Source organism: Loxodonta africana, chromosome 8 (assembly GCF_030014295.1).
Source record: "Loxodonta africana isolate mLoxAfr1 chromosome 8, mLoxAfr1.hap2, whole genome shotgun sequence".
Lineage (NCBI taxonomy): Eukaryota > Metazoa > Chordata > Mammalia > Proboscidea > Elephantidae > Loxodonta > Loxodonta africana.
In genome coordinates, this window is record NC_087349.1 from 125150444 (window position 1) to 125175472 (window position 25029).

At 38.9% G+C, this 25029-nt stretch overlaps 1 protein-coding gene across 9 annotated transcripts in view; it reads right to left on the reverse strand.

Moving 5' to 3' along the window:
- CCSER2 (coiled-coil serine rich protein 2) overlaps window positions 1-25029 on the reverse strand; it is a 245528-nt gene that overhangs the window by 18806 nt on the left and 201693 nt on the right. For 6 of the 9 annotated variants that reach the window (XM_064290312.1, XM_064290309.1, XM_064290311.1 and 3 more), the window contains one exon: window positions 23625-23714. The exons of 1 other annotated variant lie outside the window; for it this stretch is intronic. In XM_064290312.1, the coding sequence (XP_064146382.1) occupies window positions 23625-23714 (90 nt within the window). Of the gene's footprint in view, window positions 1-92; window positions 178-23624; window positions 23715-25029 lie in introns of all 9 variants that reach the window. 2 more of the 9 variants (XM_064290314.1, XM_064290315.1) reach the window with 2 other exon arrangements.

The following is a 25029-nucleotide window of genomic DNA, read 5'->3' on the forward strand; positions in this document are numbered from 1 at the left end:
GGAAGGGGGTGCCAGGTAGGGACAGGGCATGCAGAAGGAAAGCACCATGAGGGGAGGGCGGAGCGGGGTAGGAGTGAGAGGCCCAGACTCACTCTGTCTGCGGTGCGGTGGAACAGTCCGTGGGATCCCTTGGAATGAGCCCTGCCAAGGAGAGAAGGAGGGAGCGGAATACCCACCCTGTGCAGAGAGAGATGGGGTAAGGAGGTATAATAAAAAGGGGGACCGAAAAATAGAGAAACCAAAGTCATACTTTTTTTTTAAACAACAAAAATCATTAGCGTTAACAAAAAGACAGATTTCATACCTTTATATATAAACCAAAAAACCCCAAACCAGATGCCATCAAGTCGATTCCCTCTCACAGAGACCCTATAGGACAGAGTAGAACTGCCCCACAGGGTTTCCAAGGAGCAGCTCGTGGATTCGAACTGCTGACCTTTCGGTTAGCAGCCGAGCTCTTTACCACTGAGCCACCAGGGCTCCGACTTTTATATACAGGCAGCTCAAATTATTGAAAATACATCGGAATTCAAATCTAATTGCTCTTTTTCATATATTTTTAAGAAAAAAATTATATCCCTCTAATACCTGGAATCTGTGTACAAGAAATAATATATTCTTTTTGGTATACACTTATCATCACATATTTCTTTTTAAAGTAACAAATCACAGTCTTTTACAGAAAAGGAAAGCATTTAAAAAGAAGGCAGATTTCAGATGCTAAACAAACAGAAATTATATCAATTATGAATTAGGCAATTAAAAAAAAATTACCACACAAAAAATTTTTATTTCTTCTTTAATTACAGGTTTTCAGACCATTAGCAGGTAAAGATAAAGAACATTAGCTGAAGTTAGTAGAACCAATGTAGTATTTAAAAAAAAAAAGGATGCAATTTTTTGTGAGCATAAGACCTGTACCAAGAGCGCGTGACATGCAGGCCACTGGATAAAAATGCATGCTTTCTAATTTGAATAACTTGTGGCTTCTTAGCTTCTAATCACAGGTCATCAGAGCTGGAATAAACCTGAAATGTCATTTACTTCAATTTCTTCAATTTCCAGATGAAACTGGGTCTTCAATGTCACACAAACATAATCAGACTAGAAACTGTGTCTCGTGGCTCTCTGTTCAAGGCTCCTTGCTTCCTCCACTGACACATAGTCACATACACGACTACTGAGACATTCTAAAATATCAGCAGTGAGCCTGTAAATCATCATTACATCCAGCTAAATGTGCAAAAGAAAGTATATTTATTTTCAGGCCAATTACCCTGACATAGAAAGAATGCTATATTAGAAAATTATATATTAATATAGTCTATCTGTGCTTACATGTTTCTGAACAGTTTTCCAAATAAAAATTGTTTTCCCATCTCTGTATCAACAATCCTTGACTCAGTTCACTATAATCTAATACTTCTTTACTTAAATTTAAGAGTAATCCCATATTTCTCAATGTAAGACAAAGAAAAAAGATCCATTTTCTATGTGGATGAGGGGAAAAAACAGCTACAAGAAACTCACTGCGCCTAAAGATCAAGAGTCTAGTAAATAAAGATCCTGTCTTTTGAGACTATACTTTTGTCACAACCCACTGTTGTTGTTGTGTGTAGTGGAGTCAATTCCAACTCACAGCGACCCCATGTGACAGAGTAGAACTGCCTCATAGGGTTTCCTAGGTTGTAATCTTTATGGGAGCAGACAGTCCAATCTATTCTCTCAGGGAGCCACTGGTGAGTTCAACCAGGTGACCTTTTGGTTGGCACCCGAGTGCTTAACCATTGTGCCACCAGGGCTCCTCATTCAGGCATGGACATTTGCAAAAATAGTTTAGAAAATATTTAATTGGGTGAAGACCTCAGGTGTTGTCCATACAAATTACCTGATACAACTCTACTTTGCTGTTTGGGGAATGTTTTTGGTTTAAAGGCTTTACACAGCACAAGATCTCGGCCAAGAAGGGGCACGCACATCCTTCCCTATGAGTTGCTCCAGGACAGAGCTTCTACCGCCTGAATGGGGTTAAAAAAAACCTTCAGAGGGGACTTCGTGGAAAAGTGACATGAGCATTCAGAAATTCCTTCATCAGAGAAAAGAGTTCCTCTGGAGGTTTGTATGAACAGCAGTGACTAGTCAGGGGATCTATGTCCTGAGCCTCAGTTTCCTCATCAGTAAAATGCAAGAGTTGGAATGGTTCATCTCTAAGAACGCTTCTCACTTTTAGTTCTTGTGGCTCAGTTACTCATATGTACATCCCTATCCCTGGTGGGGTAGTGGTTAAGTGCTACAGCTGCAAACCAAAAGGCTGGCAGTTCGAATCCATCAGGTGCTCCCTGGCAACTCTATGGGGCAGTTCTACTCTGTCCTATAGGGTTGCTATGAGTCAGAATTGACTCCACGGCAATGCGTAACAGTAATCCCTACTTCAGAGTTATGGTGGCACAATGGTTAAGCACTTGACTGCTAACCGAAAGGTTGGTGGCTCAAACGCATCATCTACTCAACAGGAGAGAGATGTGGAAGTCTGCTTCTGTAAAGATTTACAGCCTTGGAAACTATATGGGCGATTCCACTCTGTCCTACATGGTAGCTGTGAGTTGGAATTGACTCGATGGCACACAACAACAAAACAAATTTATACGGCATTAAAAATAATCAACTTCGTACTGAAGTGTTCCTCCTGCTAAATCATTAACTCTTCGAAGCAATTTTAGTGAAAATATTCTTCATAGAACCTGGCACTTGGGCAGAGTTTTAAAAGATGTTAAATGCCCCACCATCTCTAGTCTACCAATCCCCAGCACACAGCAGACTAAATAATTGTTCACTGACTTAAGCAAATTAAATCAAGTTTACTATGTTTATCCAGAGACAGAGGCCTGGTCACAAATTACAATCACCTAAGAATCTTTAAAATAAAAAACACTGATGTCCATCTTCATTCTCCCAAGATCAATATATCAGAATTTCTGAGGGAGAAACAACCTTGTGAAATAAATACCTAAACAGCTCTGCCAGCTACTGACAACAACACCTATTTATTAAGCTGATCAGACAGTTGTCTGCCATCTGAATTCACACCTACAAAGGCAAATAATGTTACTCATTTACTTCTGCCACCTCAATCGCCTCTGTCCACTTCCCTACCCATCTATCAAAATCCGATCTAGCCTTCCCAGCCCATTTTAAACCCATTTCCTAAAAGCTTTTCCTGATCCTACCTAAATGAATTATGATCATTCTGGCTTCTAAACATCCACAGCCCTTGGTGGACACTTGTCCTAGGGAATTTTTCTTCCCCTTTTCATTATGTGGATTTGAATATTTTTCTTATTCTTCTCCTAAACATAGCCACCCTAGGAATAATAGCTTTCTTCCTATGCATGGTGTCAACTACAGCTTCTTGACTGACTAAAATTTAACAGAACTTCTGATTCCGAGAGAAGATGAAGCAGACATACTTTTCCCTTTCCTTTCCACTAAGCACAGTTAAAAATCTTGAGCATTATATATGAAAACATGAGACTCTGAAAAGTGGAGAAGAGATGGCAGATGAGCTGGGACCTAGGGGCCCAAGGAAGAACACAGCACAGAATTCCCTGGGTTTTCTTTTTGCCTAGTACATCCCAGACTGAGTGATGGAGAGGAGCTCTGGTGGCACAGTGGTTAAGAGCTCAGGCTGCTAACCAAAAGGTCGACAGTTCAAATCCACCAGCCACTCCTTGGAAACTCTATGGAGCAGTTCTACTCTGCCCTATAGGGTCGCTACGAATAGGAATCGACTCAACGGCAATGGGTTGGGTTGGGTTGGGTTTGGTTTTGAGTGACGGAGAAGCCAGCAACCCAGAAATGCCAATGGGATCGGACACACACACACAAAAAAAGCCTCAAGAAAAGTCTGCATTCTTTAGCCAAAGGACCAGGAAAGAGGTTGCCTAACAAGACAGAAAACTTTTACATAAGAACCAGTCAAACATCACAGAAAAAATGGCAGCCTCACTCCATCCCCGTCCCCTTCAGCAAAGGCCAAGTGGGAAGCCCAGAATTCCCATGCTTGCCTGGCTATAACAAGATAGACTTTCTACCTGCTGGGGTACAGAGAACCAGTAGAGAGCAGGGACTTTGAACCATTGCCGGTAAAGGGCTTGTGAGGAGCAGTAAAAAAGTATCCCTCCCTTTCCCAGCCAGGTTGGTGTCAGCAGAAGCCTAGTGGGAGCCTGATGTTCCATGCCATTCCAACGGTAACAAGGTGGCACACCCTCTTCTCCCACTAGCTTAGCGTGAGAGGAGGCCTGCTAAAGCAAGATTTAAATAGGATCTAAAATTTCACAACATAGTCTCCAAAATGTCCAGGATGCAATAAAAAAAAAATAATTCATCATAGCAGGAACGAGAAACCTCAACTTGAATGAGAAAGACAACCAAAAGGTATTAACACAGAGAAGATACAGATGTTGGAATTACATGGCAAGGATTTTAGAGTAGTCATCATTAAAGTGTTTCTTGAAATCAATGAAATTGAAAAAAGTGAAATAGAGAAAAATCAATGAAGCAAAAAGCTCGTTCTTTGAAATAATAAAATTGACAAACTGCTAGCAAGACTAAGAAAAAAGAGAAAAAAACAAATTACAAAAGTCAGGAATGAAAGAAAGGACTTCGATACAAACCCTTTAGCCATTAAAAAGGTAAGGGTGTACAGCAGCTTTACATTCATAACTCCAACAATTGAAAAGAAATGGACCAACTCCTCAAAAATCGCAAACTATCAAAACTCAACCAAGATGAGAGATCATTTCCATAAACTGCTGACTACTAAAGAAATTTAATTTGTAATTTAAAAATTCCCAAAAAAGAAACCCCAGGCCAAGATGATTTCCTTGGAGAAGTTTAAAAAGATGTTTAAGAAAGAATTAACACCAATCTACACAATCGCTTGCAGAAAGTAGGGGAGAACAGCTTCCAAACTCATCTCATGAGGTCAGGATTACCCTAACACTAAATCAGGTAACGACAGTCCAAAAAAAGAAAAGTACAGAACACTATCCTTCACACACATAGACACAGAAACCCTTAACGAAATATAAGCAAATAGACTTTAAAGCAATATATAAAAAGAATTATACGCCATGACCAAGTGGAGTTTATTTTAGGTCTGCAAGACTGGTTCAATATTCAATAACCGATCCAACAATGTAGAAAATTCCAGGAAATCTACAGAACTAATAAGTGGGTTTAGCAAGGTCACAGGAAACAAGATCAATATAAAAAATCAACTGTATCTCTATATATCAGCAATGAATGCATGGAAACTGAAACTAAAAATAGAACACAATTTATAATAACTTCAAAAAATTCCTTAAGTATAAATCGAAAAAAGCATGCACGAAACACAACTACAAAAAGTTGATTAAAGAAATCAAAGATCTAAAGTAAGGGACAGACATATTCATGGATTTGAAGACTCAATAAAGATGACAATTCTCACAAAAATGATATTTAGGGTTAAGGCAATTCCTATAAAAATCCCAGCATGATTTTTTTAAAGACACAGACAAGCTTCTTCTAAAACTACATGGAAAGGCAAAGGAAAGAGGCCATCTAAACAATTTTGAAACAGAAGGAAAAAGCAGGAGGAATCACTGTATCTAACTTAAGACTTACGCAGCTTTAGTAATCATGACACCTTGGTGTTGGCAGAGGGGTAGACACATGAACCAATGGAAAAGAAAGGAAAACCAAGAAATAGATCTGCTGATTTTCGACAAAGGTGCAAAATCAAGTGGGTGTGTTTAAGCAATAATGACTTAACAAAAATCAACTCAAAATGGATCACAGATTTAATGTAAAAGAAAACCAAAAAAACTATAAATATTTTTGAGGAAAACATAGGAGAAAATCTTCAGGATCTTAAGCCTGGTGAAGAGTTCTTACATATGACACCAAAAGTAAAACCCACTAAAAAAACAAAAAATCAGTTAGTTGGACTTCATCAAATTAAAATATTTTGCTCTGTGAAAAACCAGGCCAAGATAAGACAAACTACAGACTTGGAGAAAATACTTGCAAACCACATATCTGACAAAGAACTCCTATTTCAAATATATAAAGAACTCTCAAAACTCAACAGTTAAAAAAAAAAAAAAAATTCCATTTAAAAAATGGGTAAAAGACACGAAGAGACATTTCACTGAAGAGGATACGTTGTCCTTGTTGGGTACGCTGTTGAGTCGATTCTGACTACTTGTAGCAAGCCCATGTGACAGACTAGCACTGCTCCACAGCGTCTTCTGGGTTGTAATCTTTAACAGAAGCAGATCATCACGTCTTTCTCCTGCAGAACTGGTAGGTGGGTTCAAACCGCCAACCTCCTTTCGGTTAGCGATTAAGTGCTTAACCCCCATTTGTGTCACCAGGGCTAATAAGCCCCATGAAAAGATGTTCAACATCATAAGCCATTAGAGAAATGCAAATTAAAGTCACAATTAGATATCACTATACACCTATGAGAATGCCTAAAATAAAAAACAGTGATACCACCAAATGCTAGTGAGGATGGGGGGATGCTGGGTCATTCATAAATCATTGATAAGAATCTGAAGTAGTACAACCACTCCAGAAAAGAGTTTTGCAGTTTCTTTAAAAACTAAACATATAGCTAGCATAAACCCAGTATACGACCCAACAATTACACTCCCGACCATTACCCCAGAGGAATGAAAATGTATGTCTACACAAGAGCCTGTATTCTTGGCAGCTTTATTTATAATAGCCCCCAAACTGAAAAAAACAAAAATGTCTCTCAATAGGTGAGTGGTTAAACAGTATTCCTGGCAATAAAAAGGAATGAATTATTAATATATACAACAACTTGGATGGATCTCAAAGGCATTATGCTGAGTGAAAAGAGTCAAGCTCAAAAGGTCATGTACTATATGATACCATTTACGTAAAATTCTTGAAATGAAGAAATTATAGAGATAGAGACCATATTATTGGATGCTAGGGGTCAGGTAGAATGGAAGAGGGGTAGAGCAGCGGTGACTATTAAGAGGTAGCAGAGGGAGAACTGTGCAATAGAGCTCTGTATCTTGATGGTGGTGGTTACATGAATCAACACAAGTGATAAAATGGCACCTCAGAATTACACACACACACCAATGTCCATTTCCTGGGTTTGATACTGTACGATAGTTACATAAAATGTAACCACTGTAGGGAAACTGGGCGAAGGGTATGAGGGACCTTTCCATACTATTTTTATAACTTCCTGTGAATCTATATTTAAAAAGCATAAAAAAAAAATGAAACTAAAATGCACATTAGAGAAAAATTATTTGAAATGCTAACTGTACAATACAGTCATATATTCTTAAAGAGAGAATAAAAACTTTCTTAAAAGAGAGAAATTTATTCTCTCACAGTCTAGGAGGTTAGAAGTCCAAATTCAAGGTGCCAGCTCCAGGGGAAGGCTTTCTCTCTTTTTGTCAGCTTTGGGGGAAGGTACTTGTCATCAATCTTTCCCAGTTGAAGAGCTTCTCAGTGCATGGACTCTGGGTCCAAAGCACGCACAATTCTCCTGACTCTTGTTTCTTGGTGGTATGAGGTCCCCCTGTCTCTCTGCTTGCTTCTCTCTTTTATATCTCAAAAGATTGAATTAAGACAACTGAGTCCTGCCTCATTAACATTTAACTGCCTCTAAAAAAAAAAAATTTTTTTCTTTCTTTTTTTTTAATCCTACCTCCAGATACCCTGGTGGCATAGTGGTTAAGAGTTTGGCTGCTAACCAAAAGGCTGGCAGTTCAAATCCACCAGGCACTCCTTGGAAATCTTATGGGGCAGTTCTACTCTGTCCTCTATATATTTAGGGTTGTTATGAGTTGGAATCAACTCGATAGCAAGGGGTTTGGGATGTTTTGGTTTTAATGTCCAGAACTGGTCTAATACACAATCTTACAGAACACCAAGCAACCCTGAGACCATAATAAAATGAAACAAGACCGCTTCCGAATTATGTCTAAGTAGAGACATAAGTAAGGTCACTGTGCCACCCAGATAACACCCAATCATAGAACTTTTCACTTTCTGACAGTATCCAATTTAGAGGAAGCCTTTAGCGGTTCCCCAATTGCCCATCAAAGCCCAAATTCGGTAACGGGGTATTTCTAACATGCTCTCACTGAGACAATTCCCGATGGCATGCATTTTCCTTCACTTCAACAAATAATAAATCTAAATTGTTTAACTACAGGTGGGTTCCTGGTTATCCTTGGCTGAAGGCCAATAACATTTCGCTGCCTTTGAATAATCAGGACAGCTATATTTGTTTAGAAATTTTAGATTCAGGTAAAAGAACTAGTATGATTCTCTGCTGTTAATGTAACTTTTTAAAGAAACCCTCCAAACACAAGACAAAAACTCCACTTGTTACCATTATTGAACAAGCTCCCTCAGAAGTGATTAATTTTGACATTAAAAGCATTTTTTTCCTAAAACATCTATAGAATGTTTTTATAATTACCTAAGGAAAAGAAATTGTTACTGTTCCAGCAAATAAACCCTTAATAAAACCCACTGCTGTCAAGTCAACTGGTAGATTGACCAAAGGGTCACTCTCCTTACCTCCCAGGGAGGACTTCATCTGAAGGTTGATTTGTTCATGCTGTTTCTAGAAAGGTAAAAGGATCACCTGTTTCTCACTGACTGCTGTTTAACATTAAATTCCATGAGTAAATCCTCTGTGTCTTGCCTCTATCCTCAAACAACAAAACAAAACGGGTTCCAGGCGTGGAAAACTGGTTCTATCCTTTGTTTCCTAATCATAGTGCAGACAAAGTTTGCTTTTTTTTTCACTGTACACTTGAAAACAAACTTTCAAAAATGCCTGCTACGGTTCTGATATTTGGTAACAGAGGGTTCAGATTTGCTGTCGTTATTGTTGTCAGCTGCCGTACAGTCAGCTCCAACTGATGGCCAAACAAAACCCTGCCTGGTCCTGCGCCTCGTCCGTGATCGCTGGGAAGTTTAAGTCCTTGGCTGTAGCTGTTGTGTCCAATCCATCTCAACGAGGGTTCCACTCCTTTTCATTGGCCCTTTACTTTACCAAACATGATGTCTCTTTCTAGCAAATGGTCTTTTTACATACTCCTAAATTTAGGACCAGCTAAATCATCTGCTATAATTTCCATATTTTATTCTATTTCTAGCCTTTAAAAAAATTGTATTTTTCAGTTATTGGTTTGAGATTTACCCACCTTACTTTGTCTGTGCATAAAAGACACACGACAGAATTCTTGGTATGTTGCCATAGTTACGTGCATGCTAGAATGTGAAGTTTCAGCATTACAGATGGCATCTGTCAGCATTTAGTGCCCTGCAACACGGGCTGTATGTGATGGACACATGTTTAGTACTGATTAAACATGAAATAATTTTAAAATAATTGCATAACTGAGACAGACAGGTTAACTGTGCTGGAGGAACAAAAGAGCTTTTAAAAGGATTATCATCTAGAAGTTGGGTAAACAGAAACCCACCCTGTCAACATGAGATAGGACTGGGGAAGCTATCTCTTTCTTAGTGTCTTTCTAGCCCCCTCCTCCTCTGCAGGCTCCTATGCACAGAGGAGCAGAGTGTGACTGCTGTTTGACCTTCCTTAGCCCTCCGAAGATGGTGATATAGTACCAAAGATCAAGTGTGCTTGTGCTATGTCCCATAGTAAGCGATGCCACGGGGGGCTGCCGAGAAGACCCCACCTTGAGTGTCAGTGGGTTCCATCCTGGAATCTAGATGCCTGTGAGACCTAATTAACAGGCACCACCATCCTGAGAAGTCCCCGCCCCTTGAAAGAGGCCCACTAAATATTTGCTACTCCATCGTCTCCACCGAGCTCACCTAAGTCCTAGTGGAGAGGCTTGGATCCCCGCTGACTCCTTTTGCCTGACTCGAGCAAAATAAAGCTTGCTGAAGATAAAGTTTGTCTTTCATCTGTATTCTTACTCAGGAAAAGACAGATTGGCAATTGGTAACATAACCACATTATAAATATTAATTGTTTAAACGCCAATGTATATTTCACTTAAAATACTTTCTAAGTGGACTATATTAATAAAAAAGAACCTGAGAAAGGAATAAATCAATCCCTTAATTCCCTTTGAAAATATACATACATACATATATGTACATAGGAAACCCCGGTGGTGTAGTGGGTAAATATTACGGCTGTTAACCAAAAGACAGGCAATTCAAATCCACCAGGTGCTCCTTGGAAATTCTATGGGTTTGTCATGGATTAAATTGTGTCCCCCCAAAAGCATGTGTCAACTGTGTTAGGCCATGATTCCCAGTATTGTGTGGGCATCCTCCATTTTGTGATTGTAATTTTATGTTGAGAGGATTAGGGTGGGAATGTAACACCACTCTTGCTCAGGTCAGCTCCCTGATCCAAGGTAAAGGGAGTTTCCCTGGGGTGTGGTCTGCACCACCTCTCAAGAGATAAAAGGGAAGAGAAGCAAGCAGAGACTTGGGGACCTCAAATCACCAAGAAAGCAGCACCAGGAGCAGAGCGCGTCCTTTGGGCCTGGGGTCCCTGCACCTGAGAAGTTCCTCGACCATGGGAAGATTGAGGACAAGGACCTTCCTCCAGAGCCTAGAGAGAGACAAAGCCTTTCCCTGGAGCCGATGCCCGAATTTGGACTTGTAACCTACTATACTGGGAGAAAATAAATTTCTCTTTGTTAAAGCCATTCACTTGTGGTATTTCTGTTATAGCACTACTAGATGACTAAGACAGGGGCAGTTCTACTCTGTCCCATAGGGTCGCTATGAGTTGGAATCGACTCTACGGCAATGGGGTATATACACGTACATTTATATACAGTAATAGTCTATTTTAGTGCTATGTTTTTCATATTTTTATTAGTGATCCTGCTGTTTAAAATGACCCCTAAGTACAGAGCTGAAGTGCTATCGAGCGTTCCTAAGTGCAAGAGAGCTGTGATGTGGATAAGCTTTTTCAGGCATGAGTCACAGTGCTGTTGGCTATAAGTCCAATGTTAATGAATCAACAACTATATTAAATAAGGTGTCTTTAAACAGAAACACACATAAAACAAAGTTATCTATTGACTGGATGATGAATATACGTGACCAGTAGCTCGCAGAAACCTAACCTTATATTTCCCCTGGGAGTAATGGTTCAGTATTTGTTAATTCAATCTTCACGGCGACTTTATGGAACATCACTACCGTGAAAAATGTCAATCAACTATGTGTATGTATACACAGGTACATACATACACAACATATTTTTACACAAATGAGCAACTTCTATGTTTGTCTGCCAACCGTGCCCCCTCAATGAGGTATTTTTGTAAGTGCACTATGCTAATTTTTTTTTTACAGCAACATGTACAAAAAAAATTGGCACGGTGGTGCTTACAAAAATACCTCCTGGGGGAGGGCACAGTTGGCAAACAAATGTAGAGGGTGTGCACTATTTGCATAAAAATATGGTATGTATATGTATGCATACATACACATATATGTACAAAATATACTGTGACATGGATTAATGAGGCTTTGGTGGTTCAGTAGTAGAATTATTGCCTTCCATGTGGGAGACTCAGGTTTGATTTCTGACTAACGCACCTCAAGTACAAATACTTGTCAGTGGAGGCTTGCATGTTTAATCGGAGCTTCCAGACTAAGACAGACTAGGAAGAAAGGCCTGGCAACATATTTCCAAATATCAGCCAATGAAAACCCTATGTATTACACGGTCTGATCCACAACCCATCATGGCGATGGTGCAGGACTAGGCAGCATTTAGTTCTGTTGTGCACGGGGTTGCCATAAGTTGGTGGCCGACTTGATGGCAGCTAACAATAGCAACATGGATTAATCTTTGATTCCATACTAGACACTAATTCCAAAGAGCATTTTGAAACTTATATATAATCATCTTTTCATACGTCTTTGCTATATATAATAGAGTTAATTCTTAAAGTATGAGAGAAAACTACTATCAGGTCACATTGTGAGCATAGTTTTAACTACTGACACCACTGTCTCCCACTGATACTGGTATAACATTCTGTTTATTCCTACACTCAAATTTCACTCAGAGCAATCCATGACAGGCCACAAGATCCTTCAGTCCATCATGTGCTCCCTGCCTAGAGACTCGGAGGGATAATCAGGGGGTGGTTCCTTTTCTGATATTTTAGCCTTTCTGGTTAATTTAAAATGTTCAAACAAATGCTCTGTGAAGAGAATTTTCAAGACGGTGATGTAGGTAGCTGAACTATGCATTTCCCCACAACAATTAAAGAAAAAAAAAAAAAAAAAGGAAAGAAAACAGCACAAACAATGTGATGGAATCAATGGACTTGAAGCTCTAACGACCAGTCCAAGAAATAATGCACCTTGCTAAAGGCAGATGGAAGAACAAGACTACAGTGGGAAAATCTTTCTCTTCTTGGCTTACAAGTCCCCCTGCGGAGTCCCTATGTAAACAGGGAGCCAAAAACACACTGAGTGGTGGGTAGAACTGCACTCAAAGCACAGTGAACCAGCTCCTTAGGGCTAGGAGAACAGCAGAGGTACTTACTTACCTTTTACTGACAGTCTGCTTTTTCAAAATCTTAGTATCTTTCAGGCAGTGGTCAGGAAAATGGACCCACAAAAAGAAACCCAATCAATTAATCATCAAAGCCCAGATTCAGTCATAGGGTCTTTCTGACACTCTCTTACTGAGACAATCCCCATGGAGTGTATGATTCTTTGACAACATCAATAAAATTGACAAACCCTTAGCTAGGCTGACAAAGAAATAGAGAAAATGCAAATAACCAAAATAAGAAATGAACACAGAAAAATTACAGCTGACCCAATTATAGTAAATAGATGAACTATACTCCAACAAACTTGGTAACTTAGATGAAATGGGCAAATTCCTAGAAGGACATAAACTATCTAAATTGACTAGAGGAAGTAGAAAATCTCAATAGACCCATAACAAATGAAGAGATTGATTCAGTTAAAAAAAAAAAAAAAAATCTCCAAACAAAATCCCTGGACCAGATGGCTTCACTGAAGAATTCTACCAAACGCTGGAAAAAGAACTGACACCAATCTTTTTCAAACTCTTCTAAAAGGTGGAAGTTACTTCCTAACTCTATGAAGCCAGCAGTACCGTAACACCAAAGCCAAGCCAAAGACATCATAAGAAAACTATAGACCAGTATCCCTCTGAATATAGATGCCAAATTTTTTAGCAGAATACCAGCAAACAGAATCCAACAGCATATTAAAAGAATTATACACCACAATCAAGTGGAATTTATGCCAGGAATGCAAGGATAGTTCAACATTAGAAAATCAATCAATGTGATAAACCACATTAGTAGAACAAAGGAACCACATGATCATGTCAATTGACACAGAAAAGGCATTTGATAAAATCTAACACTGTTTTCCTGACAAAAACTCTCACAAGACAGGAATAAAATGGAAGTTCCTCAATATGATGGGCATTTATAAAAAACCAACAGCCAACATTATACTCAATGGAAGAAGACTGAGACTTTTCCCCCTTCAAAACAAGAAGACAAAGATGCCAGCTCTCACCACTTCTATTAAATATTGTAGTAGAAGTTTTAGTCATAGCAATAAGGAAAGAAAAATAAATAAAAGGTATCCAAATTGTAAAGAAAGAGGTAAAACTATCTCTATTCACAGATGACCTGATCCTGTATATAGAAAATCCCAAAGAATCCACTAAAAAGCTTCTAAAGTTGACAGACGAATTTAGCAAAGTTGTAGGACATGAGGTCAATACGCAAAGATCAGCTGGGTTGCTATACACCAGCAATAAGAAATCTGAAAAGGAAACTAAGAAAATAATTTCATTTACAATAGCATCCAAGAGAATAAAACACCTAGGAATAAATTAATCCAGGAATATGAAAGACTTATAACAACGAAAATTATAAAACAGTGCTAAAAGAGACTAAAGAAGACCTAAACAGAGGGAAAGATGTTTCATGCTCATGGATGGGAAGACTTAATACAGTCAAGATGTCAATACTACCCAAACTGATCTACAGATTCAATACAATCTTTATCAAAATTCCAACAGCATATTTTACAGAAATGGAAAAATTAATGCTCAACTTTATGTGGACAGGCTAGAGGCCCCAAACAGCCAAAACAATTTTGAAGATGAACAAAGTAGGAGGCCTCACACTTCCCAGCTTCAAAACATATTACGTAGCTACAGTAGTCAAAACAGCCTGATATATTGGTTTAATGAAAGACACATAGACCAATGGAATACAACTGAGAACACAGAAATAAATACATATATCTATGGTCAACTGATTTTTGACAAAAGTGTTAATTCCATTCAATGGGGAAGGAAGAGTATCTTTAACAAATGTGCTGGCAAAATTGGATTTCCACATGGAGAAAAATGAACCAAGATTCATACGTCACACCATACACAAAAATAATTAAAAATGGATCAAGGAACTAAATGTTAAATCTAAAACTATGAAGTTCTTGGAATAAAATATAGGGGGAAGTTATGGGACCTAATTTTTTTTTTCATAGATTATCAAACACAACAACAAATGCACAAGCAGAAGACAAAATACACAACTGGGACCTCATAAAAATTAAATACTTCTATTCATGATATGACTTTATCAAAAGAGTAAAAAGACAACCTGCAGACTGGGAAAAAATCTTTGGGAATCACATATCTGATAAGGATCTAATATCCAAAAAATATATAAACCCCATAGGGTTTTCTAGGCTGTAATCTTTATAGGAACAAATCACCAGGTCTCTCCTCTAATGGAGCTGTACTTTCAGTTAGTGATTAAACATTTAACCAGGGTTCCTAAAAACCAAAAAACTCAATTGCCCTTGAGTCAATTCCGACTCATAGCAATCTTACAGGACAGAGTAGAACTGCCTCATAGGGTTTCCAAGGAGCACCTGGTGGATTCCAACGCCTGACCTTTTGGTTAACAGCCATAGCTCTTAACCACTACACCACCAGAGTTTCCCCAGGGCTCCTAGAGAGATGTGAATCAAAACTACAATGAGATAACACTACACTTCACTAGAATGACAGTGATCCAAAAAACAGAAAATAACAAATGTTGGCAAGGATGTGAGGAGATCAGAACTCTTATCCATTGTGGGTGGGAACATAAAATGGTACAACCATTGTGGAACACAGTATAGTGACTCCTCAAAAAACTAAAAATAGAACTATGACACTCCTAGGTATATACCTTAAGAACCTAAAAGTAGTAATGTAACCAGACACATGCATACCTACGTTCACTGCAGGACTACTCACAATAGCAAAAGGTGGAAACAACCTAAGCGATCATCAACAGATGAACAGATAAACAAAATGTATTATATACATACAATGGAATACTACTTAGCAATAAAGAGAAATGAAGTCCTGATACATGTTACAACCGGAGAGACCATCAAGATATTACGCTGAGTGAAGTAAGTCAGACACAAAAGGACAAATATTGTATGATCCCACTTTTAAGAAATACCTAGAACAGCAAACACTGCACAGCCTCACTGTCATGGATTGAATTATGTCCCCCCAAAAATGTGTGTATCAACTTGGTTAGGCCATGATTCCCAGTATTGTATGTTTGTTCTCCATTTTGTGATTTTAATTTTATGTTGAGAAGATTAGGGTGGGATTAGGGTGAGATAAAAGAAAAGGAAAGCAAGCAGAGCGTGGGGGGCGGGGGGCAGAGAAGGACCTCATACCACCAAGAATGCAGCACCAGGAGCAAAGCGCATCCTTTGGACAAGGGGTCCCTGTGCCTGAGAAGCTCCTCGACCAGGGGAAGGTTGAAGACAATGACCTTCCTTCAGAGCTGACAGAGAGAGAAAGCCCTCCCCTGGAGCCAACACCCTGAATTTGGACTTGTAACCTACTAGCCTACTAGCTGTGAGAAAATAAGTTCTTTTTGTTAAAGCCATCCACCTGTGGTATTTTTGTTATAGCACTACTAGATGACTAAGACATTCACTTACATGAGGAGCCCTGATGGCACAGTGGTTAAAGAGCTCAGCTGCTAACCAAAAAGTTGGCAGTTCAAATCCTTGGAAATCCTGTGGAGCAGTTCTACCCTGTCATAGGTTCACTGTGAGTTGGAATCAACTTGATGGCAATGGGTTTAGTTTGGTTTTGTTCACTTATATGCAAAGACAAGAATTAAGTAAGTATATAGAGACTAACGGCTATTAGTGATTACCCATGGTGGGAAGGGGGAGGGAAGGAGGAAATTATTTTCTGGGAAGTAGTGGGTTTATGTTTATGGAAATGGGAAAATTGTCATTGATTATGGGTACTGGTTGCACATCCTCATGAGTGTAACTGGTATCACTAAGTTGTATACCAGAAAAAGGGCAAAATGAAAAACTGTGTTATGTATAATTTTATAACAGCAACCAAAAAAAAGGTGGGGGGGGGGCAAAAGTGGCTGATACTACTTAAATATATTCAAAAACTTCTGTTGGTTCAAGGTCTGTACAGGGTCATGGCTTCATGGGACTATCCAGTCAAACAGCCTAATAATTGCTTTTAGATTTACTTTTCTACTCCCTAGTTTGGTGAGTATGATTATTAAGGTTGTGTGTAATCTTGGCTGAGCCATGATTCTCAGTAGTTTGGCAGTTATAATGTAGGTGTAATCACCTTCATGATGGTATCTGCTGTGAGTAGCCAGTCAGTTGAACGGGAGTTTCCTTGGTGATGTGGCCGGAATCCAATATAGGCAGACTTTCTGGCAAGGCTCATGGGCTTTTGCTTGTACTGGATACTGCAGCTGGCTGCTGTTTGTCTGACCTCTGGTTCTTGGGACTTGAGCTAGCAGCTTACCCGCCTTCTTGCCAGCCAATCTTGGCATTCTTTAATCTCTGCAGCCTGTGAGCCAGAGCCCTGCTGTCTGACTTGCCAATCCTGAGTTTGCCAGCCCCTGTAGCTACATGAATGAGAAGGCCCCAGCCTGACCCACGGACTTGGGACATTCCAGCCTCTATAACCTTGTGAGCCATTTCCTAATATAAATCTCTCTCTATATATATTTATACACTTTATTGGTTTTGCTTCTCTAGAGAATCCAGCCTAAAACAGTGAGTAAGGAGCCTTGGTGACACAATGGTTAAGCACTCAGCTACTAACCAAATGGTTGGTGGTTCAAATCCACCCAGTGGCTCCATGAGAGAAAAGACTTGGTGATCTGCTTCTGTAAAGATTACAGCCTAGGAAACCCTATGAGGCAGTTCTCTATCATACTGCGTTGCTGTGAGTCGGAATCAACTCAATGGCACCTACCAATAGTTCAGTGAGTATCACCCAGGGTCTTAAAATCTTGCGAGAAGCCATTCAAGATACAACAGCTGGTCTCTATATCCCTGGAGCAGCAGAGGAAAAAAGGAGACCCAGGAACCAGAGAATGAACTGGACTGCAGATCTGCCTCCACAAACTACTGCTTCTTTAGCCATGAGACCAGAAGAAATGGATGGTGCCTGGCTACCATTATGAATGTTTTGATCAAGGAATCAAAAGGGGGGAAAATGTGGAATAGAATTTTCAATTCTTACAGAATTCAGACTTACTGAACCTATTGAGACTGGAGGAACCCCAGAATTTATTGCAGTGAGAAAATCTTCAAACTGTGAACTGAAATTATTCCTTGAAGTCATCTTTGAACTAAACAACTATGTAGCTAAATTAGTAAAGGAAGCTTGCCATGAGTGTTGTGCTCTTTTAAAGAATCATGTATATGAGATCAAACTGTCAACAGTAACTCTGCAGTACAGAGAAGTTTATGGGGTAGTGAGTCTAAGTCAATGTTGGTGAAACGGTTTGGGTAGAGATAGCGAGAATGGTGACACAAGATGAAGAACGTAACCAATGTTACCAAATTGTACAGAGAAATTGATCAATTGGTGTATGTTCTGCTGTGTGTATTTTCACCAAAATTACAATTTTTTTTAAAAAAGTATGTATCATAAAAATCTAGAATTTACTTAATGTGTAAAGTAACTATTCATAATCTTCAATTATGCTATTAAAACAATATTGGAAATATATAATAATCACTCACAATTCAGTCCAAGGTGATGCTATTTCTAAGGATATGTTTGTACATGGCTCAGAAAGGCTACAAACAGTTGTATAGGTTTGCATGTTTAAAATGAATCTTCATTTCTCCTATTGTTACCACTCTCCTGTAGCATTCCTAGGGTCTTGATTATTTTTGTGTGAACACTTAGCTACCTTCCACATAGTTTATTCATCTTTCTAAGTTATGTGTTTCACCATTTTATCTGGATACGTTTTCCCTTGGATGAGGATATCTGATCAGAAGCAGACCTACCCACTTGACTATGAAAGTACTATCTTCTGCTCCTACTGCTCATACTTAGCTCTTTTTCCTCTTCTTCCTACCTCAACTTGAACTCCATCTTGATTTTCCTTTATTCCAAAAATTGGCTTTTTTCACTTCCTCTTTACTTACTACCCAGGTAGCTTTCCCAAAGCCATTTAAGCAGATACCATTATTTCTAGAGCTGCTCTTTCCAATATGATAGTACTAATCACATGTGGCTCATGGCCACTGCACTGGACATCACAGTAAATTCTACTGCACAGCACTGCTCTGCACTATCCTTTCATTCTCAGTTCTGAAGCTGGATCCCTCTCTGTCTGCCTTCTTCTTACAATGCAGTGCTCAGGGCACTACAGCATTCCTTTCCCAAGCTGAGAAAAGGTAAAGAAATGCTTCACACCAGTTCCCAATGCTGGGAACACTGCCCTTGAATACAAAGTGTACTTTAAAGTGTCCTGTCATATGCCTATGGAGTACACTGGCACAGTGGTTAAGAGCTACAGCTTCTAACCAAAAGGTCAACAGTTCAAATCCACCAGTCACTACCTGGAAACCCTATGGGGCAGTTCTACTTTGTCCTAGAGGGTTATGAGTTGGAATCGACTCGACTACAACGGGTTTGGTTTCGTGATATGCCTGCAGCATGTCTTTGGTAGCTCCCTAAAGCAGAAGAATTTTTTACACTTTAAATCGATAGCACCCACCAGGTGCTTAACTACTATTCCCTTATTAGGGTTCAATTTCACAAATAACACCCAAATCAAAACCAAAACAGTTCTGAACTTTAACTCAGCATCAAAAGCACTCATGCCATGAAAGCCAAATATTACCACAGGTAGAACGACACTCCCAGAATTTTGAGAATTAAAATATATAATCAATACCTAACAGCTGAGATTGGATACATGTAGAAAATAGCGGAGGGAAGGAAAGTCAGGATTTCTAAGGTAAGAAAACAAGACAAAACAGGAATGATCACAACAGAAGTAGTTGGGAGCGGCCTCTTAATACTACCTGAAGTGATAGTGTGATTGCGTGACAGTGTAGGGAAAACAGCATGTAGAATATAGTTCCATCTAGATAGATAAATCACCAAAAAAGTCTAGAAGGCCATATATGAAATGTCAGTGGTTAATATGATTTAAGTAATTTAAAACTTTCTTAAATTGTTTTGCTTATTTTCTACTTGTTACAGAATAAATACATATATTACCTTTATAAGTCTCTATATCATAAAGGACAGGAAAGAAGAAAACCACTGATAGTGTTTTTCTTTTAAGCCTGTACATTTTTTTTTTTTTTGCTCCTTGTCATTCATAAAATACCCTTAAAAAAACCCTTAGCATTTTATTTTTAAGAACACATGTTGAGTTTTATTATTCTATTGAGAAAATGGCATGAAATTTACTTATGTATACGTACTATGTCAATAGACTTCTCTGTAGTAACATTGGATTAAACCTAACTACCTTAGTGGAGAGTTTTCTCTTATGACCTCACTGAAACTATGCCTTTACAATCATAAATACTTTTCTCCCAGAAATTTTAAATACTGTGTTGCATGGATTATCACAATGGACTGCTAAGATCTCTACCACACAGCTAAACCTAGGCAACTGTTTTTCTCTCTAAGGGAAGTGTCTGTCATAATCTCTCAGTGAGATCATGCCTCTGCTCTCCATTCCCATTCCAGAGCTACAACACGTTCTCTCCTCTCTATTCATTCTAGTCATCTCACCTCCTCCTGCAGCCATTCAAAAAGGAGGCAACTATGATGTTATCCACAAGTTAGAAAACCTGGCTTTTGGTAATATAAGCTGTACAAATACTTGGACAAGTCACTTAGTCTTAGCTTCTTCATGGGCAGGAGAAGAGTGAGACTAAGACCATCTGGGTTCACTGTATGTTTCTGTAATCTCTGTGAGAGCTGGGACTGTATCTTCATGTTTACACTCCTGGATCAGGACAGTGCCTAGCATGCAGTGGGCACACAAATATGTGCTGAATGAGTAAGTGAATATCTGCTTTTCTTCCTTTCTCCTGTTCTACTGTCTTAGTTTTCCCTCTTAGTACTTCCTGTTGGCTTTCTACTTCAAGGATTTCTTTGGCAGCTAGAAGCCAACATTAAAATCCCCTGGCACAAATCTGTGAAAAAAACTTATGCTGGGCTCAGGACATTCACATTTCCATTGCTCTGCTGTTGGTGGTGGCCTGCCACTCTCCTCCTCCTACAGGCTCTGCCTGAGATGTGTTCATCTTATCTTTGTCTTATTTCTTCCCACCTCTTAAATGGCTACTAGCAAATCTTACAGTAGCCCTCTCTTCTCCACTACCCTCTTCCCTTCCACTGCATCCAGATTTCTCATGTCCAGGAAACATGCAGAGGAAATGCTCCCCCATGCCTCATAACCCTCTTCTATAAACCTCAAGTAGTGGCAAGAAGGACATTTAAATTTCCCAGGGAATGGAGAAGAACAAGGACTCAGATTATAGTTCTCATCCTTAACAAAAGCTCAGCCAGAAGAAAAAAAAAAAAATTTATTTACACTAAGCTGGGGATTTTTAATGTAACACGTTTTAATTCCCAAACTGCTACCTAACAAACTAAAACAAAAAAACAAACTAGATGTTGCCAAAGAAGAATACCACTGCATCCCCCATCCCTATTATCAGTTATCTTTAAATAAGTTGGATGCCTGCTAAAAAATAACAGAGTAAAGTGCAACTTTTTCAAAGAGAAAAGAAGGTCTAATTGTAGTAAAAAAAAAAAAAAAGTATAGCAAATTACAGTAACTAGTAAATTACGCCAGAAAAGAATAATAACTATACCAAATTATAGTAGATTATAGTACTTTATTTCGAATGAATTCCATTAAGTCTAGAGAATGGAAAAATCAGGTACTAAACACATTAATATTTAACTAAATAAATATGTAAGATATTTGAAGCAATTACTGGATAAAAATTTGAATTGTACCTTAAAATGAGCTTTATACTAACTTCTGTTATCCCAGCCAAAATCATGTACTTACTATTGCCTCAAGGATCTCTCCCCACTTCTCTGTCTTCACTTCAACTGTTCCTTTTGCCACAGAGATTCCTCCCATTTCAACGTGCAAAACCTTCACCTACCCTTTAAGGCTTCTCAGTGCGCTTTAGGGGGAAGGAACCTTGGACTGGCAGTCAGGAGTTCTAAGCTACAGTACTAGTTACAGTACTAGCTTAGCCATTTATTAATTATGGAAACTTTAATGTGCCATTTAACCTCCCTGGCTTTTGTAACCTTTTCTGCAACACAAAGGTACTGGCCCAGGTCATTTCTATAGAAATCGATATCAGGAAAGCCTGAAGTCTAGGTCTGTTAATGAACGCTAAACCTGTTAAACCAAACCTATTGCAGTCAAGTTTATGCCAGCTCATAGTGACCCTATATGACAGAGTAGAATTGCCCCACAGAATTTCCAAAGGAGCTGCTCGTGGATTCGAACTGCCCACCTTTTGGTTAGTAGCCAGAGCTCTTAACCACTGTGTCACCAGGGCTCCTAAGGGATGCTAGGCCTGGAAAATTGACCTTCACTTCATCTAAGGTCATAGTAAAACTAACTCAAGAATATATTCAGGATATATTGGCGTTGTTTTATACTTGTTACTTTTACCTGATGAGCTGGCTGACTAATAGCCAGTTTCAGAACAGTGAGTTTGTGGGAGCGAGAGAGGGTATAAAGACTCCCAAGAGAATGGCAAAATGAAATTTCTCACACTTAATGAGATCATCAATCTGCAGGCACATTCCTCCCTGTGGGGAACTTGGAGAAACCTGGGAAGACCACACCTCCATCTAGAAGCAATGGGCATGGTCTTTTATTTTGTAATTATCTCCATATCCTTTGACATTAATTTTGTATCATCTGTGTCAAATCACATCACAACTGACTACCAAGCAAGTCCTTTCTGTGTTTTTCTATGATTCAGACATTACCTTCACCTTCTTCACCAAGCTCCTTGATTCCTCCAGCAAGACCTTCCCAATCCTGTGAACCTTATAGAACTACCTGTACTTTAACTATATCAATACATTGCCAGTTCCCTTAATAAGCACTTGTTAATGGGGAATCCTTATTCATCTGTATATTTCCTTCCTCAATCCCCCATTTCTACTTCAAGAGCCACGATAGGAGGGGCTCACCAAGCTTTCGTTGAATATATTAATTCCTAGTATGGAACAACCTTATACAGAGTACCCACAAAAGGTAATTATTTATTGGATGAAAAGAAACAACTATTTTATACTTTAAAGGACAATAGCTTTATAAACGACTTCACTGATTACAGTAATTAACATATTTCCCTACTCATTTGTGTTACAACGACTCCACCTCTAAATACAAGGCAAAAGATAAGTCAAGGCTGGTTTAGCCAGCATCCGCTTAAGGAGAAACCTCTACCACTGGCCACTGCACAGTAAGAGAATGATAACTGATGGCTCTAACGATACTTCTCCGGCTCAGGCACATTCGGAACTGAGTTGTGGAGGACTCAGGTCAAATTACAATCAGTGTATTTTTAGCACCAAATGTTTTGAGATATATACAGATAAAATTTTTGGAAAAATGATAAGCACAGATTATAGTAGATGGCTGTTTTCTACCCTAACTATGCCTAAAACATAACATACAGTGTCTTAATGCACCGATATTTTCCAACAGCCTCAACATTTGAGTAATTATAATAGAGCATATGTGAAAGGTCTCAACAAAAAAAGGAACATGCTAAAAAGAAAAAAGTTTTTTTTTTTTTTTTTCTACATCCCATATTTTTAAAGTGTCCTGTGCTGCTGAAGAGGGAATGCTGCATATTGGGCTTCTGTTGTGGAAATCCTGCTCCCACGAATACATGCAGTAAGAGAAGACTAGACACTCAAACAAAATGAGCTACAGTTTGCAGGATGGAAAAGCTATTAATGCACATTCACTTACATAAAACACGTAAGAAAAGCTTTAGAAAGCACGTGAACATCTAAGGGACCCTCTCAAAAAAACCAAAAAAAATCTTACCTAAAAACAATTAACAGCCAAGACAGATTAAGAATTATTAGAGATTAGATTAAAAAGGGTGGAACAAAGCATCAAAAGAGTAAACAATGGGAGAAAAAGTTAAGGGCATGTGTTACTCACAGAAATTCTTCTCCAGGGTGTTTGGGTATATTTATCGGCATATGTGCATTTTTCCTCTTTAGATTTTTGGTGGCAATTACACCGAGTTGCCTGAACAAAAGCACAAATTTTTACATTGGTGTCATTCTGTATACACACAAATAAGGTATCTACAGGTTCTCTTGGGGGGAGACCAAAAAAAATCAAACGTTGTAAAATAGTTGTCACTACCTTTATCAACAAAAACGTGGCTGTGTCGTGCTTACGGCAAATAATCAGTCTATTCAGTAGTGTCTCATCTTATTTGTGATTGGGTTCCACAGTCAGCCAGTAAGGACAGACTTGTAAAAAGTCCAAATTACCCTAAAAGAGCTCTTACATTGCCCAGAAAGCACAATATACACGATCTTATGTACATAAAGCTACACAGTACTATGAATGCAGATGTAGAAAATACACTGCTCTCTGTGCTATAAAGAATACAATAGCACAACTTATTCTCCCAAACTATTAGGATACTACAGTCACAGCAGCATAATGACCAATATGCCACACAGTTTCTTAATGGTATTTTGAGGGGACTCCACTGGATATTAAATACTACCAATCTACAAAACAAGGCTGTCTGTTCACATATGCAGTGTCATGAAACCTGTTTAATGGGTTGGCTTACTGGGAGTGTTCTGAAGGGTCTCTGCCCTTCGACAAGATCCATAGACCGTCTGAGTTCATAAATGAATTAATTACACCTGACTCTATTTAAAGCACATTCCTTCATATAACACAGAGTAATGTACCCACTGTGCAATCTTGGTCTGTCAAATGATCACTAAAAAAAAAACAAAACACATAGAAAGACTGATAGTAAGAATTGCCTCTTAGCCTTAAAAGCTTGCAAGCAGTCACTCAAGGTACAACAACTGGTCTCTACATTTCTGGAGCAACAAAGGAGGAAAGGAAGAAGGAGAATCAGGAATAGGAGAAGGAAATAGAATGTGCGGCTAATTGCCTTCATGAACAACTACATCATCTGCCATGAGACCAGAAGAACTGGATGGTACCTGGCTACCACTACTGAACATTTTGATGAAAGATTCTATACCAAAATCCTGATAAAAAGGGGGGAAATGTGAAACAGAATTTCAAACTCTCATGGAACCCAGGTTTTCTGGAGCCACCGAGGATGGATGAATCCCAGAAATTACTGCTCTGAGATAATCTTTGGAAACACTGGTGGCATGGTGGTTAAGTGCTAGGGCTGCTAATCAAAGGGTCAGCAGTTCGAATCCACCAGGCACTCCCTGGAAACTCTACGGGGCAGTTCTACTCTGTCCTATAGGGTAGCTATGAGTCGGAATTGACTTGACGGCACTGGGTTTGGTTTTTCGGTTTGGAGATAATCTTTAAACCTTAAACCAAAAATATC